The following is a 15995-nucleotide window of genomic DNA, read 5'->3' as shown; positions in this document are numbered from 1 at the left end:
ACTCAAAACGGTAAATGCGAGAAGGACACAGGATTGAACCTGCAACCTCTTGATTATGAGACAGCGGTTCTTGCCTCTGCACCAACCAAGAGGATATGTCTACTTTGTATCGATTGATAGTTGGGCTTCAGTTTGTACACAGTGCCAATAACACGTAATTTGAAAGATTTCTTTTTCTTTGCTTATATTCCTGAATAAAAGCACACTTGTGCTCTTTGGTAATAAATAGAAAAAATGGAATAGTCATCAGTGAAAAGAAATATAGGAGATAATAGTGATGTTTAGTTAGGTCATAAGTGAATAGGGACCTAAAAGAAACCATATTAGGATAATCCAAGAACATGTGAAAAAATGTTTTTGGAACCTTAAGGTAACACAGGTGACAAAAATGAGAGAAGAGGGCCCATCTTGTGATCTTCAAACAAGTGACTTGTGATTTGCGAGAGAATTGTTGCTGAATGAATTGAGCTAAGAGAAGATTTTTTAAAGAGAGATGTCTATTCTGAAATACAATAACCAGCATATGTCTGTTGTTTTCCTGGTTTTACACATTAGGAAATAAATTTTTGAGAATGGTTCCATTCTTTGTAAGGGGACAATTTAGACAGAGCATTAAAAAAACAGGCAGTATAAACTTCAAGAATAGAAGGTAAAGATCTAAGAAAAATTAGTTTAGAGAAGGATCAAAGTAATACAACTCTAGTACCGTTTGTGCATATATGTTTTTATTTGATATACAGTATTCTGACTGTGAGGTTAAGAAAGGTCAACTAGAATTAAATGTGGATGGCTAAATGGCCATTGTTTCCAATTAACTTCATCTGTCTGTCTCTCTCTCTCTCTCTCTCTCTCTCTCTCTCTCTCTCTCTCTCATGAAATCCTTGTAGACTGCCACTGCTTGAATCCTTATTTTGTGTGTTCTTTTTTCAGAGATCTCTCACAATAATGGGTCAGAAAGTGTCTATGTACTACAGTGATCCAAAACCCAAAGCCAGTGAGGATTGGCTGTGCAATAAGGTATTGTTCATTTTTAATCTAAATAACAATTAGATAAAATATTCAATTCCGTCATTTAAGTTCCGTGGAAGCCTTTGTGTATTGATGTGCAGTATATGAATGGATGGAGTATGTGATTGTGTTATGTTTTTTAAAAAAGGATTTTAAACGTGACAGTACTAAATTACAAACACACACAAAAATCAGTCATGATATTATAAATAGCAAAACACCCTATTTTCATTAAGCCAGTTTTCGGTTTTAGCTCTGTGTTATATTGTTCAAACATCTATGTATCTAGTGTTCTAAATTTCAACATGCAAATGTTAAAGGTAGAAATGAAACCTGGCAGATGTATGATGCAGTACCTAATAGATCAAGTTATTTTTTAAATACATTTTCAGTGTGCTATACACTATCATAAATTAATCATAATTAATAAAAATGCAGCTCAAGGGTCAATACCTCCACATAATACTGTATGTAAAATAAATATAAAAAGATCCTTTCCTTTTTTTATACCATTTAATGCTAGATCCATATATACTCCATAGAACAAGAATGCTTTAATTTCTCCTTGAAGTTGACAAAGTAATACGGAATAATGAACAGCGCATGTCCACAAATTCACCTAATCATCATGCATTTTGAGGCATTTCATGACTACAAGTAAAGAACAGATAAGTAGAGAAATCCATCTTAATATAGAATCACAGTGACCTTCAATATAATGAAAAATGATTTAAATTCTTGTCGCTTGAATTTTGCTTGGGAAGTAATGGGTACTGTGCTTATTATTTATTATTTTAAAATCCCATATAGTTTAATAATGCTGGAAAATACCACTGCGCTTTCGAGGCAAAAAATAAACCGACTTTCATTTTGCTATTTTACGCCATTACGTAATTAAGAAGTACAAATACAATTATTCGTGTTGCTTTTAGAGAATGATTATTTGACCAGTCAACTGCCAGTAGTAGTAGTTTTGCTTTTTATTGTTACACATTAGAGTGAGTTATTAGCTGTTTAATAAAGTACCTTACAGAGCCCTGATAAAGCAACAAATCTTTGTATTCATCCTCGAGTTTCTAAGAACAGGACTACAGTTGTCCCTCTAGCCCTTCATCCATTATCTAACTGGATTAATTAATTATCTCAACTGTATTTGAGTGCAATGCAGGATCCAACCTTGGATGAGACACAGTCCTCACAGGCTGTGAAGAAAAATAATAAAATGAGCTAATCTGTATGATTATTTTAAAATAAAATTTAGAATTTGAAAACTTCCACATTGGCCATACAGTATTTTGGCTTGCCTTATAAAGCACAAGGCACATCTCCTTACATATTATATGCATCTAGTCAGTACGTACAGAAGTCCAGGCAGACGAAGAAAACAAAAACATTGAACCTTAAAGTAATGCAAAATTGGAAAATAATCAAGAAGGCATACTATAGGACAAACTGGCATTATCCATTTTTTTTACCAGGCTGTAATCTAAGTCCTTGATGAAAATACTGTTGCCAGATACTCTTATCAACAGCTAAAAGTCTCATTTTGCTTGACCGGGCTTCCCTTTGGAATGCAGCATCTGCAGCCTTATCTGACCAAACGATCAATTCCAGACCATGTAACAGTCAGGGACATCTCTCTCTACTCCATAATTCCAGGATGAGTAAAATTAATGAACAGAACTTTGTACCAGTGGTCAAGCAAGAGTTTGGGCTTATGTGCAACCAAGAAGCCAATGACACGATGCCTGTTCATCCATATAAAACCACTTGTAATACCCTAACTAACTGCTCTCACTAAGCTACAGCTTATCCTGGCCATAATTTGGCTACCCATAGCTACAAAGGTGTGGCCACAAGAGTGGTTGAAACAATCCCTTTACTCCAGAGAACACCTGTGCTGGACTGAAAAGGTGGAATACTTGTCTATGCTGGAGTTTAGATAAGGTTGCCATCCTGGCTGAGGAACAGTGAGGACAGGAGCAAGAGAGAGACTATTGTAAACCACGCATTCACACTGTGCCAAAAGGTGTAACTTTTCTACCATCTAGAACACGTTGTGTAAAACCCTCGAAGAGAAGACTGCAGTACGGCCTGCAATCAGAAGGTGTGATTAATACTAGAATTACCAAAGCCTATGAAAAAACTTGTAATCTCTGCCCACCTTAAATCCGTTTGCACCTCTCTGTCAGCGTCTTTTGTGTTGTAAATGTGTCGATCAACACAAGCAGCAAGCAACCTGGTATCCCATACCCCTTCCCACCACCACAGTTTCAATTCGCAAAGAAGGTTTTCATTGCTCAAGTGGTTTATCTTGGAGTGAAGTTAACGGTTCCTACACACCCAAGGACCGTTCTTCCTACATTTACGACATGTGTACCTGTTGCAATGTACACACACCTCTATGCTGTGGTTCCTATTACACTGAAGGAGCACTTGACACTAAACTTTCTTTCCTGGGGGAAGCGGAGGTCTTGGAACAGAAGCTGGTCAACGTCGCATCCTCTTTTCTTTTTCCATTGTCTTTTCTTGTAAGAAGCAACGACTAAGTTCCTCTGCAAGGTGAGCCATAAACACTCTTCTTTTCTCAGTAGGAAGGATGGCCCTTGGGTGTGTGGGAACTGTTAACATTTGAAATTGGTGATTGTATATAGCGTGGAACTGACCTCTCTGTACTATTCTGTCCTGTGCATCTCCTGGAGTACAAAAGAATCACCACCATGTACCAAAATGTGGAGACTGGGCAAGACTGGAGAAAAAAAAAATACATGGTCACTGACCACAACCACATGAAGGTATACGAATGAACATTAGTGTAACATTATTTTTCGAAATGTACTACACACGTCATAAAATAAATTATTCCAAATCGCATATACAGGTAATCCCCAGGTTACGGACATCCGACCTATGACTTACGAACGAGGACACAGCTGCAACGCATGTGCCTCAGTAACTGCCGCTCCGTCATCTTCAGCCTGGGAATGCTGTAAGCAGTGGATGGAGGGGGCGATTTCGCTGCTTGCGCAGTGTAGTGTCCCACAGGTGGCTCCCAGCAGTAAGTGGTGACCCGTGGTCCATAGTCACCGTGACCACAACAATCGCTCATGTGCAGGACGATGGTTCGCTGCCCACCCACTACGCTGCTGCAGCTAGTGCTCCTGACTGGACACAGGCTGGATGGAGCGGAGGGGAGTGTTTCACTGCTTGCTCAGCACACACGGCTGGTAATGCTGCAAGCAGTAACCCAGTTGTGGCTGAATGGGGCGGTGGGGGTAGCATTGTAGTGTGCCTCGGATGGCTGCCTGTTGAATTGGGGCTGGGCGAATCACTACCCGCCTTTGAATGCGCCGTGTTCATTCTTGGTGGGCGGACGCTGCAGGCACTGTAGTGGAGGGGACTGTGAAGTGGGCTGGTGATGAACCCCCCTCACCGCCCCGAGTCATTCTCAATAGCAAGCCTGTTGCGCAGGAAGTTATCTCTTGTCAGTACATCAGACGTGTTGACGGGTTCCTTCCTGCTGTGATAGCATGTACTATATAGCGCTGTGCAGAAGAGCTCATCTTAGCCTATTGCCTTCACCCTTCAAGAATGTCTCTGAAACACAAATCTGATGCAAATGCTGGTGATACAGTAAAGAAGAGAAAAACCATCACAATTGAAAATAAAGTAGAAATAATAAAAAGGTCAGAGAGAGGTGAAACTCCATCATTCATTGGCAGAGCACTTGGTTACAGTTGGTCAACAATGGCATTTATTAAAGTAATGTACCTGTTCCGACTTGCGTACAAATTCAACTTAAGTACAAACCTACATTCCCTATCTCGTACGTAACCCGGGGACTGCCTGTATACCTATGTCTTTTTTTTGTGTGTGGCTTTGACATCATGGACCAGAAGTTGTATACTAATTCAGCGTGAGCAGGGACACTCATGTACAAAACTGAATAAAAAAAATCATCCAAAATCATTCTCAGTCATGCACACCACTTACTCCCCCGTCCAGTTTTCCTAGTCTCATTCACGCAGAAGATCTGACACTGTTTTCAAATAAAGAGGTGTTATAACAAAAAAGGTTTGTTTGATATGCCACGTCTTTATCTGAAAACAGCATCAGATCGGGGCTGGTGTAATGTTGGGGGGAGGGTTTGGGTGCGTGAACGTGAGTAAAAGAATAAAATTGGGGAAAAAAAGCTAACTTTGACAAATACTGTAAATTTACACTGGCTGTTACAGATGCAAATCATATATATATTTTTATTATTAAATATTAAGAAAAACTGTAAATTTGGGAAGCAGCCAGTATCGAACCAGCAACCTCTTGATTGGGAGTCAGCACTTCTTACCATTGCACCACGCAAGCTGTCATATTAACAACCTACCGTAACCTGCTTTCTTTTTCTTCGGTTATAATCTATACTAATAAAAGGCAAAACCCTCACTCACTCACTCACTGACTCATCACTAATTCTCCAACTTCCCATGTAGGTAGAAGGCTGAAATTTGTCAGGCTTATTCCTTACAGCTTACTTACAAAAGTTAAGCAGGTTTCATTTTGAAATTCTACACGTAACGGTCAATAACGGTCGACAACATCCGCCATGTTGAACTTTCTTAATTATGGCCCCATCTTCACGAAATTTGGTAGGCTGCTTCCCTGCGCTAACCGAAACCGATGTACGTTCTTATTTCGATGGTATGACGCCACTGTCGGCCGCCATATTGAACTTTCCAACGTCACTAATTTTCCAACTTCCCGTGTAGGTAGAAGGCTGAAATTTCGCAGGTTCATTCCTTACAGCTTACTTACAAAAGTTAAGCAGGTTTCATTTTGAAATTCTACGCGTAACGGTCATAACAGTTGACAACGTTCGCCATGTTGAACTTTCTTATTTATGGCCCCATCTTCACAAAATTTGGTAGGCGGCTTGCCTGCGCTAACCGAAACCGATGTACGTACTTATTTCGATGGTATGACGCCACTGTCAGCTGCCATATTGAACTTTCCAACGTCACTAATTTTCCAACTTCCCATGTAGGTAGAAAGCTGACCCCATCTTCACGAAATTTGGTAGGTGGCTTCCCTGCGCTAACCAAAACCGATGTACAGTAATCCCTCCTCGATCGCGGGGGTTGCGTTCCAGAACCCCCCGCGATAGACGAAAATCCGCGAAGTAGAAACCATATGTTTGTGTAGTTATTTTTATATATTTTAAGCCCTTATAAACTCTCCCACACTGTTAACATTATTAGAGCCCTCTAGACATGAAATAACACCCTTTAGTCAAAAGTTTAAACTGTCCTCCATGACAAGACAGAGATGACAGTTCTTTCTCACAATTAAAAGAATGCAAATAGATCTTCTTCTCTTCAGGAGCAGAGAATTTCAGAGGGAGAGAGAGAGCGCTTGCAAAGAAAAGCAAACAATCAAAAAATCAATACGTGTGCTTTTAAGTTTGCCGGCATTTTTTTTAGAGGAGCGTCCGTATCTTCTAAGCAAACAGCCTCTGTGCAAACAGCCCTCTGCTCACATCTCCTCTGTCAGGCTTAGAGAACGCCAGAGAGAGAGAGATTAAAGCAACAATCAAAAAATCAATACGTGTGCTTTTGTGCTTTTAAATATGCCGAGCACCGCAATAAAGCGGCATTTTTTTAGAGGAGCGTCAGTATCTTTTAAGCAAACAGCCCCTCCGTCAGGCGCAGAGAATGTCAGAGAGGGTGAGAGAGAGGCAGAGACAAGCAAACAATCAAGCTCCGCGCGGGATGCATATCTTATAGCATTGAGGAGTTTTAGTTAATATGTTGTTGGCTGCATGCCTATATAAGGCCGTCCGTCGCTCCAGTCTCTACATTCCCTTCCTTGCTTCGCCACGGGATTCACATCTTCCTGCTGATAACTACAGCCTTTTTATTTAATCCACGGCTTCTCCGCTGTTTTATTGTTCATTTATTACGATTCTACTTATTGTGTAGGTATTTTAGACTTTACATTGTTCAGGTACCCATTTCCTTTATCATTCCAACCGTACCCGCATTAACATGTCTATCGAGGTGACCACCATCGATCAAAGAACTGTCACTTACCGAGTGGTTTCCATGCCCAGAGATGGCACCTATCTTTTCCATTCTCTTTGTTACATACTGCACGGCCATATCACGCTAACTCTTGATATCTGGAGAAACATTGTGTCTTATATATTGAATGACTGGGACAGGTTCAAGGTGTGGACTGATGATGGTACAGGAGATAATTATACTACACAGAAGCACTAGAGGAGTGAAATGCTTAAGCCCTTCACCTATGCATCTGCATGCGAGTTGATGGCTGCCGCTGAATTGTTTGGTTGTCACTTTCAAGTGTACCGAAATGGCCAAATATTTTACACCTTTGGACAACCGCCAATGCCTCTTAAACATCTTAGATTCACAGGTGACAATTTCAGTAGTAGACCCTTTGATGTTTATGAATGTTTAAACTCTCAAAAGCTGGATTTGAAGTTATCGATGAAACTGGTTGCATACTTACAACGCTTGACAGATGCTTAATGTTACTTCAACACAAGTCCTACGAATACTGTCATAATTGTAACAAACCATGAAACTAAAACCGATTATGACAGCAGCAATCCAAGCGGTGAGATTTGAAACAAGATTACTGTTCACATGGCCAACTGTATTTGCATGCTTAAGAGTAAGTTCAGCTTGGTCATATTACAACCGGAGGGCCTAACTCACAATGTGGTATACAAAGAGATCCTTAACAAATAATTATTGGTATATTTTCCTTCAGTTTAAAAAGATTAAATTTTCTTCTTAATAAAACTTTTAAGGCAGTACTAGGTAGAAGGCTGAAATTTGGCAGGCTCATTCCTTACAGCTTCCTTACAAAAGTTGGGCAGGTTTCATTCTACGCGTAATGGTCATAACCGGAAGCTATTTTTCTCCATTTACTGTAATGGAGTTGAGCCCGAAAGCCGTGGGGCGCGGAGTTTCGTGTGACATAATCACGTGAACTGACTATCAACGCAGTACGTAGAAAACCAGGAAGAGCTCCAAAAAGCGCTGAAGAAAACATGCATTATATAATTGAGAAGGCAGCGAAACAATAAGAAGTGAGCGAGTGACATATACAACCATATTCATGAGTGCTGCTACTTCAGAAACAAAGCCCGGTGTAAACCTAAAGTTTAAATTAAGTTCATAAACAGGCTGCCGTTGGCGTTTTGTCATGCCCACGGGTAATGCGGGATACAAGTTTAATGAGAGGACGCAGGATATGAACGAGAGTTTTGATCACTTTGTAACTAAGTTAAAATTGCAGGTGAAGGGCTGTGCTTATGCAAATTCCGAGAGACTGTGTTTGTGGGGGACTGTCATCATCTCCCCTCCCATTCACCTCATTTCACTGTGAGCTGAGCTCTGCAGCTAATGCCGTCTTGAGGAAACTTTGTGACGCTGCCACCAAATACTCACAGAAAAATCCACAAGTTAATACACACGCTGTCGCTAGAGTTTCTCCACACTGAATCCTCCAGGCACTACTTACAAAAGGTTACATTGATAATCGTGTTACATTATTTTGAAAATTTTCCTTTTCTTAGCACAAGCACAGCTGAGAAGCTTCGATGCATGTGCTCCATAACGCGTTAAAAAATAATGCATTTAATCACACTTTGCATTCCAAACAAAAGGGAACTTCTATCAATGCATGATTTCCTGGTACACCAATTACATTGATCAGCACTTCCCGATTCATTTTACCCTTGCACCCTCTTGGTTTGAGAAGAAGTATAAAAAAATATGAGGTTAACACAGAAAAACAGATTACCAATTGAAGCTTTATGAATAATCAATTCGCCATCAATAATTGTTTTGGTAAAGCCATACTCAGTGTAATCCTCCTTCCATTTTATAATTTTTCCACCACTGGCCATGATTAAATGAACGGTAAAACATTAAGAGCGAAGCGACGGTGACTTATTCAGGCAGGCAGGCGATAGCTCAATAGCTCGAATTTGGATATAAGTAGGTTCTATTTAGTCCCCAGAAATATCTTTGGTAGGAATGGAAGTTGAATTTAGTCTTTAAATTTCTATGGTAAAGAAAAAGTTATGCAATGATGACTAAATTTAACTATATAAAGTCAAAACTTGTATATATAAAGTCATTCCCGAATATATAAAGGCAAAACTTGATTATATAAAGTCACTGTCGGAATAAAGTCAAAACTTGAATATATAAAGTAAGCGCTGGAATATATAAAGTCAAAACTTCAATATATAAAGTCAGCGTCGGAATATACAAAGTCAGCGCTGGAATATACATCCATTTCCCAACACATTCAATCCGACTACAGGGTCACGGTGGTCTGCTGGAGCCAATCCCAGCCAACACTGGGCGTAAGGCAGGAACCAATCCTGGGCAGGGCACTTGCATCATTTTCAAAACATTAACCGAACAGTGTTTTTTTTTTATTTATTTTTCTGAATACGTTTTTGTTAACTTAGTTCAGTTCAGAGTCGTTTCAATCAATATATTTTGAATTTGACTTTATATATTCAGGAATGAGTTTATATACTCCGATGTTGACTTTATATAATCAGGAATGACTTTATATATTCCGACGCTGACTTTATATATTCAGGTTTTGACTTTAGATATTCCAGTGATGACTTTATATTTTCAACTTTTGACTTTATATATTCAGAAACAGGTTTGACTTTATATATACCGACGTTGACTTTATATATTCAAGTTTTGACTTGCGGTAATTAATTTATATATTCTGATGCTGACTTTACATATTCAAGTTTTGACTTTATATATTCTGAAGCCGACTTTATATATTCAGAAAATCAATGTATTTGCCTGTTTGGCATCCCATAGTATATGTGTGTGTGTATATATTTACACATGTATGTACTATGTGTGTGTGTGTATATATATATATGCCAGCAACACTCATTACAATGAGATAACAATTACATTGTCAATTATGTTACGTTATTATTAAAATGTTTCCTTTTCTTTTTACTTCTCCACTGCAAGCTGCTAGGTATTTTTGCGCTATATATATATATATATATATATATACAGAAATCCCTCGCTATATCGCTAAGCTTCGAGTTTCATGGGCTTCACTCTATCGCGGATTTTAAATGTAAGCATATCTAAATATATATTACGGATTTTTCACTGGTTCGCGGATTTCTGCGGACACTTTCTTTTAATTTTTATGGTACATGCTTCCTCAGTTTGTTTGACCAGTTGAATTCAAACAAGGGACGCTATTGGCAGATGGCTTAGAAGCTACCCAATCAGAGGATGTATTACATATTAACTAAAACTCCTCAATGCTATAAGATATGCTTGATTATTCTTTTGACTGCTTGATTGTTTGCTTGTCTCTGCCTCTCTCTCACCCTCTTCGACATTTTCTTTGCGCCTGACGGAGGGGGTGTGAGCAGAGGTGCTGTTTGCACAGAGGCTGTTTGCTTAAAAGATACTGACGCTCCTCTAAAAAATGTCGCTGTATTGCGGTGCTCGGCATATTTAAAAGCACAAAAGCACACGTATTGATTTTTTGATTGTTGCTTTAATCTCACTCTCTCTCTCGGACGTTCTCTGCGCCTGACGGAGGAGATGTGAGCAGAGGGGCTGTTTGCACAGAGGCTGTTTGCTTAGAAGATTCTGACGCTCCTCTGAGAAATGCTGCTTTATTTCGGTGCTTTGGCAAACTGAAAAGGACACGTATTGATTTTTTGATTGTTTCGCTTTTTCTTTGCGAGCGCTCGCGCTCTTTCTTAAATTGTCTTCTCCTGATGCAGACACTCCTTTGAAGAAAAGATATATTTGCTTTCTTTTAATTGTGAGAAAGAACTGTCATCTCTGTCTTGTCATGGAGCACAGTTTAAACTTTTGACTAAAGGGTGTTATATAATGTCTATAATGTAAACAGTGTGGGAGAGTTTATAAGGGCTTAAAATATATAAAAATAACTATACAAACATATGGTTTCTACTTCAGGATTTTCATCTATCGCGGGGGGTTCTGGAACGCAACCCCCGCGATCGAGGAGGGATTACTGTGTGTATATGTATATATGTATATGTGTGTGTGTGTGTGTGTGTATATATATATATATATATATATATATATATATATATATATATATATATATATATATATATATATATATATATATATATATATATATATATATACACAGTATATAGAGATATAGATATATATATATATATATATATACTACTAAAATATACCAGCTCAAGCGGAGAATTAGTGTGTTAAAGAAGCAAATGAAAAGAAAAGGAAACATTTTGAAAATAACGTAACATGATTGTCAATGTAATTGTTTTGTCACTGTTGTGAGTGATGAGTGTTGTTGTCATTCATATATATATATATATATATATATATATATACATATACAGTGGTGTGAAAACTATTTGCCCCTTCCTGATTTCTTATTCTTTTGCATGTTTGTCACACAAAATGTTTCTGATCATCAAACACATTTAACCATTAGTCAAATATAACACAAGTAAAAACAAAATGCAGTTTTAAATGATGGTTTTATTATTTAGGGAGAAAAAATCCAAACCTACATGGCCCTGTGTGAAAAAGTAATTGCCCCTTGTTAAAAAATAACCTAACTGTGGTGTATCACACCTGAGTTCAATTTCCAGGCCTGATTACTGCCACACCTGTTTCAATCAAGAAATCGCTTAAATAGGAGCTGCCTGACACAGATAAGTAGACCAAAAGCACCTCAAAAGCTGGACATCATGCCAAGTTCCAAAGAAATTCAGGAACAAATGAGAACAGAAGTAATTGAGATCTATCAGTCTGGTAAAGGTTATAAAGCCATTTCTAAAGCTTTGGGACTCAGGGAACCACAGTGAGAGCCATTATCCACAAATGGCAGCAACATGGAACAGTGGTGATCCTTCCCAGGAGTGGCTGGCCAACCAAAATTACCCCAAGAGCGCAGAGACGACTCATCCGAGAGGTCACAAAAGACCCCAGGACAACGTCTAAAGAACTGCACGCCTCACTTGCCTCAATTAAGGTCAGTGTTCACGACTCCACCATAAGAAAGAGACTGGGCAAAAACGGCCTGCATGGCAGATTTTCAAGACGCAAACCACTGTTAAGCAAAAAGAACATTAGGGGCTCGTCTCAATTTTGCTAAGAAACATCTCAATGATTGCCAAGACTTTTGGGAAAATACCGTGTGAACTGATGAGACAAAAGTTGAACTTTTTGGAAGGCAAATGTCCCGTTACATCTGGCGAAAAGGAACACAGCATTTCAGAAAAGAACATCATACCAACAGTAAAATATGGTGGTGGTAGTGTGATGGTCTGGGGTTGTTTTGCTGCTTCAGGACCTGGAAGGTTTGCTGTGATAGATGGAACCATGAATTCTACCGCCTACCAAAAATCCTGAAGGAGAATGTCCGGCCATCTGTTCGTCAACTCAAGCTGAAGCGATCTTGGGTGCTGCAACAGGACAATGACCCAAAACACACCAGCAAATCCACCTCTGAATGGCTGAAGAAAACAAAATGAAGACTTTGGAGTGGCCTAGTCAAAGTCCTGACCTGAATCCAATTGAGATGCTATGGCATGACCTTAAAAAGGCTGTTCATGCTAGAAAACCCTCAAATAAAGCTGAATTACAACAATTCTGCAAAGATGAGTGGGCCAAAATTCCTCCAGAGCGCTGTAAAAGACTCATTGCAAATTATCGCAAACGCTTGATTGCAGTTATTATGCTAAGGGTGGCCCAACCAGTTATTAGGTTCAGGGGCAATTACTTTTCACACAGGGCCATGTAGGTTTGGATTTTTTCTCCCTAAATAATAAAGACCATCATTTAAAACTGCATTTTGTGTTTACTTGTGTTATATTTGACTAATGGTTAAATGTGTTTGATGATCAGAAACATTTTGTGTGACAAACATGCAAAAGAATAAGAAATCAGGAAGGGGGCAAATAGTTTTTCACACCACTGTATATATATATATATATATATACACACATATATATACATGTATATATATTTATTTATTTATAGACACACACAAACATATATATATAAATATCTATACATATACACATATATACACATATATACATACACATATATATATCTACATATATACATACATACATATACACACATACATACATACACACACATATATACACACAAATACATATATATACATATACATACATATCTACATATATACACACACAGCTATTTCAGATCAGTGCAATACGCTGCTTGTTAAAACGGATAACTCCCGCTCTTACGTGCAAGTCTGCGTGGATATTATGAACTATCGTATTTGTTCAAGTTCTATTTAAATTTTAAATAGAAGGAATTTTTATTTAGTCGACAGAAATATCTTTGGTAGGAATGGTAAAACAGACAGGAATATTATTCCTGAATAAATCAACTCAAAACTTAAACAACTTATAATATTTTGCTCTCCATAAAAATATATCCTGTCTAAATTATACAAGTTAGAAATAAAGTAAACGTTAAAAGAACAAACATTCAAATTTCTTTACTCTTATGTAATTTTATATAAAAATAAACTTAGATTTTAAATATCCCAAAAGATTTTGCTCTCCATAAAAATATATCCTGTCAAAATTATACAAATTCAAATATGAACATGCTGCATAACAAAACCTGGAAATATAAATAAAATGTGTTCCTTTCAGCAATAACAAATCAAATCATTCAGTTGTCTTTGCTCATATGTCATTTTAGAGCTGGACGCCTGGCATCTTTTTTGGCAACAGGTTCGTTTATGTTTGGTGTGAGGTTCTGTGTTGTGGAGATTCTCAGGATGGATTGCAGGTGCTCATCAGTGAGGCGACTCCTGTGTGCTGTTTTGTTAGTCTTTATCACTGAGAAGAGCTTCTCACACAGATATGTGCTACCAAACATGCACAAGGTTCGAGCCGCATGTAGACGGACTTTTTGTTCTTCAAAGTCACCAAAGCGCCGTGCAAACTCAGTGCGCCAGTTTATCAGCAAAGTGCGATTTGGGAACACCGTAGTGACGACTTGGTTTAACATTACTTGGCAACAGGGTTGCACTGGTGCATTTGTGTCTCCCATAAAAGCAGCTTCACTTGAAATCACTTTGTGATTGTGCACGGGTAAAACGTCCGCTGAAGTGTCAGATTCTTATTTAATTCTTCTGCTTTCTGTATCTTCTGCATTGCATTCAGGTTACCCTGATGTTTTGTCTCATAGTACCGCCTTAGATTAAATTCTGTAATTACAGCCACATTAGCTCCACAAATGAGACACACGGGTTCAGTAAACATATACTCAGCCTCCCATCGGTTTTAAAGGCTCTATTTTCAGAATCAACTTTTCTTCAGCATCGTGGTGAGCTAGCTTCGCAATAACTTGCAGCATCATAAGCTAGACTTGATTAACGTGGTAAGTGTTGCAAGGCAGCTGAAGCGCATTGCATTATGGGATCTGTAGTTTATTGTGTTACCAGCTTCATATACCCGGCCATTAATAACAATAATACAGTATATAAAATGATCTCGGGCCGGATATAATTACACCGGGGCGGATGTGGCCGCGCCCTTGAGTTTGACACATATGGACTAAATAGAACTTGAAAAGATATATTTTTTCAAATGTGATCGCAATTCAGATAGAGTTGACGCACTACAGCCTGCATGCCTCAATAAGTCATCCTCCCTCGCTCTTACTTTTTACCGCTCATCTAATGAATACACTGAGTATGGCTTTACCAAAACAATCATTGATGGCTAATAAAGTATCCATTATTCGAGTATGTAGATCGGGATATATATATACATATATATATACCCGCAGATCGCGAGAAGTAGTGTGTTAAAAAGCTAGAAAAGAAAAGGGAACATTTTAAAAATAACGTAACATGACTGTCAATATACAGTATTTGTTTTGTGAGTGTTACTGAGTGTTGCTGTCATCAAGGATTTGATTATCATTATTTCTTTCAATCAGGTTCGTATTTGTAGGATGTGTTGTGTTCAAGTTACATTCCGTGTTTGTCAATCGCTGTAAAGATGACAGGTTTCATTCATCGATTCGCTTCTTACTGCATCAATAAACAGCTCGCCTTCTTCTTTATCTGAGACCTGACACACTGCATGCACGGGTTTTTTACACTGTCTTCCTTTAGCGGACATTGACTTTTTCCACCGTGTGCTTTGTTTCCGCAGTAGCTGGATTTATGAATATGCTTGTATCAGACGCTTCATATTTTTTGCTGCCTTTTCAATTGTGTAATTCGGTTTTTGTTCAGCGCTCTTTGGAACTGTTGCTTTTATCTGTGCACGCGCCAGTTCACGTGAGCCGCCGGTGTACATGCATCGAAGGTTCCCAGCTGTGCTGGTGCCATCTCGTGCTATGTCCATGGCTGTATTTAATGTTACCTTAGTCCTGGCACTTAAAACTTGCTCTCGCAGTTTCGCTGAGTTTGTGTCAAACACCACCCTGACCATCTCATCTTCCTCTCCATAAGCACAGTCCTTCACCCGTGAATATTTAGTGGAGTTTGCTATTGGATTGCCGCTGACGGACGGCCTTATATGGGCAGGCACTAAATTACAAACGCCAGCGCAGCCTGTCTATGAACTTAATTTAAAGTGTAGGTTTACATCGTGCTTTGTTTCAAGTAGCAGAACTCATGAATATGGTTGTATATGTCACTTTCGCTCGCTTCTTATTGTTTCGCTGCCTTCTCAATTATATAATGCATGTTTTCTTCAGCGCTTTTGAGGTCTTCCTGGTTTTCTATGTACGCGTGATTACGTGGGAGGCGTGATGATGTCACACTAAACTCCGCCCACGGCGTTGAAGCTCATCTCCATTACAGTAAATGGAGAAAACAGCTTCCAGTTATGACCATTACGCGTAGAATTTCGATATAAAACC

The 15995-nt window shown here is 38.7% G+C and overlaps 1 protein-coding gene across 5 annotated transcripts in view; it reads left to right on the top strand.

Annotated features, from left to right (window-relative positions):
* rbm10 (RNA binding motif protein 10) overlaps nt 1-15995 on the top strand; it is a 367172-nt gene that overhangs the window by 145926 nt on the left and 205251 nt on the right. For all 5 annotated transcript variants that reach the window (XM_039773885.1, XM_039773884.1, XM_039773886.1 and 2 more), the window contains one exon: nt 931-1017. In XM_039773885.1, coding sequence (XP_039629819.1) covers nt 931-1017 — 87 coding nt within the window. The remainder of the gene's footprint in view (nt 1-930; nt 1018-15995) is intronic.

Source organism: Polypterus senegalus, chromosome 13 (genome assembly GCF_016835505.1).
Source record: "Polypterus senegalus isolate Bchr_013 chromosome 13, ASM1683550v1, whole genome shotgun sequence".
Classification (NCBI taxonomy): domain Eukaryota; kingdom Metazoa; phylum Chordata; class Cladistia; order Polypteriformes; family Polypteridae; genus Polypterus; species Polypterus senegalus.
This window is presented reverse-complemented; position numbering and strand designations above follow the sequence as displayed.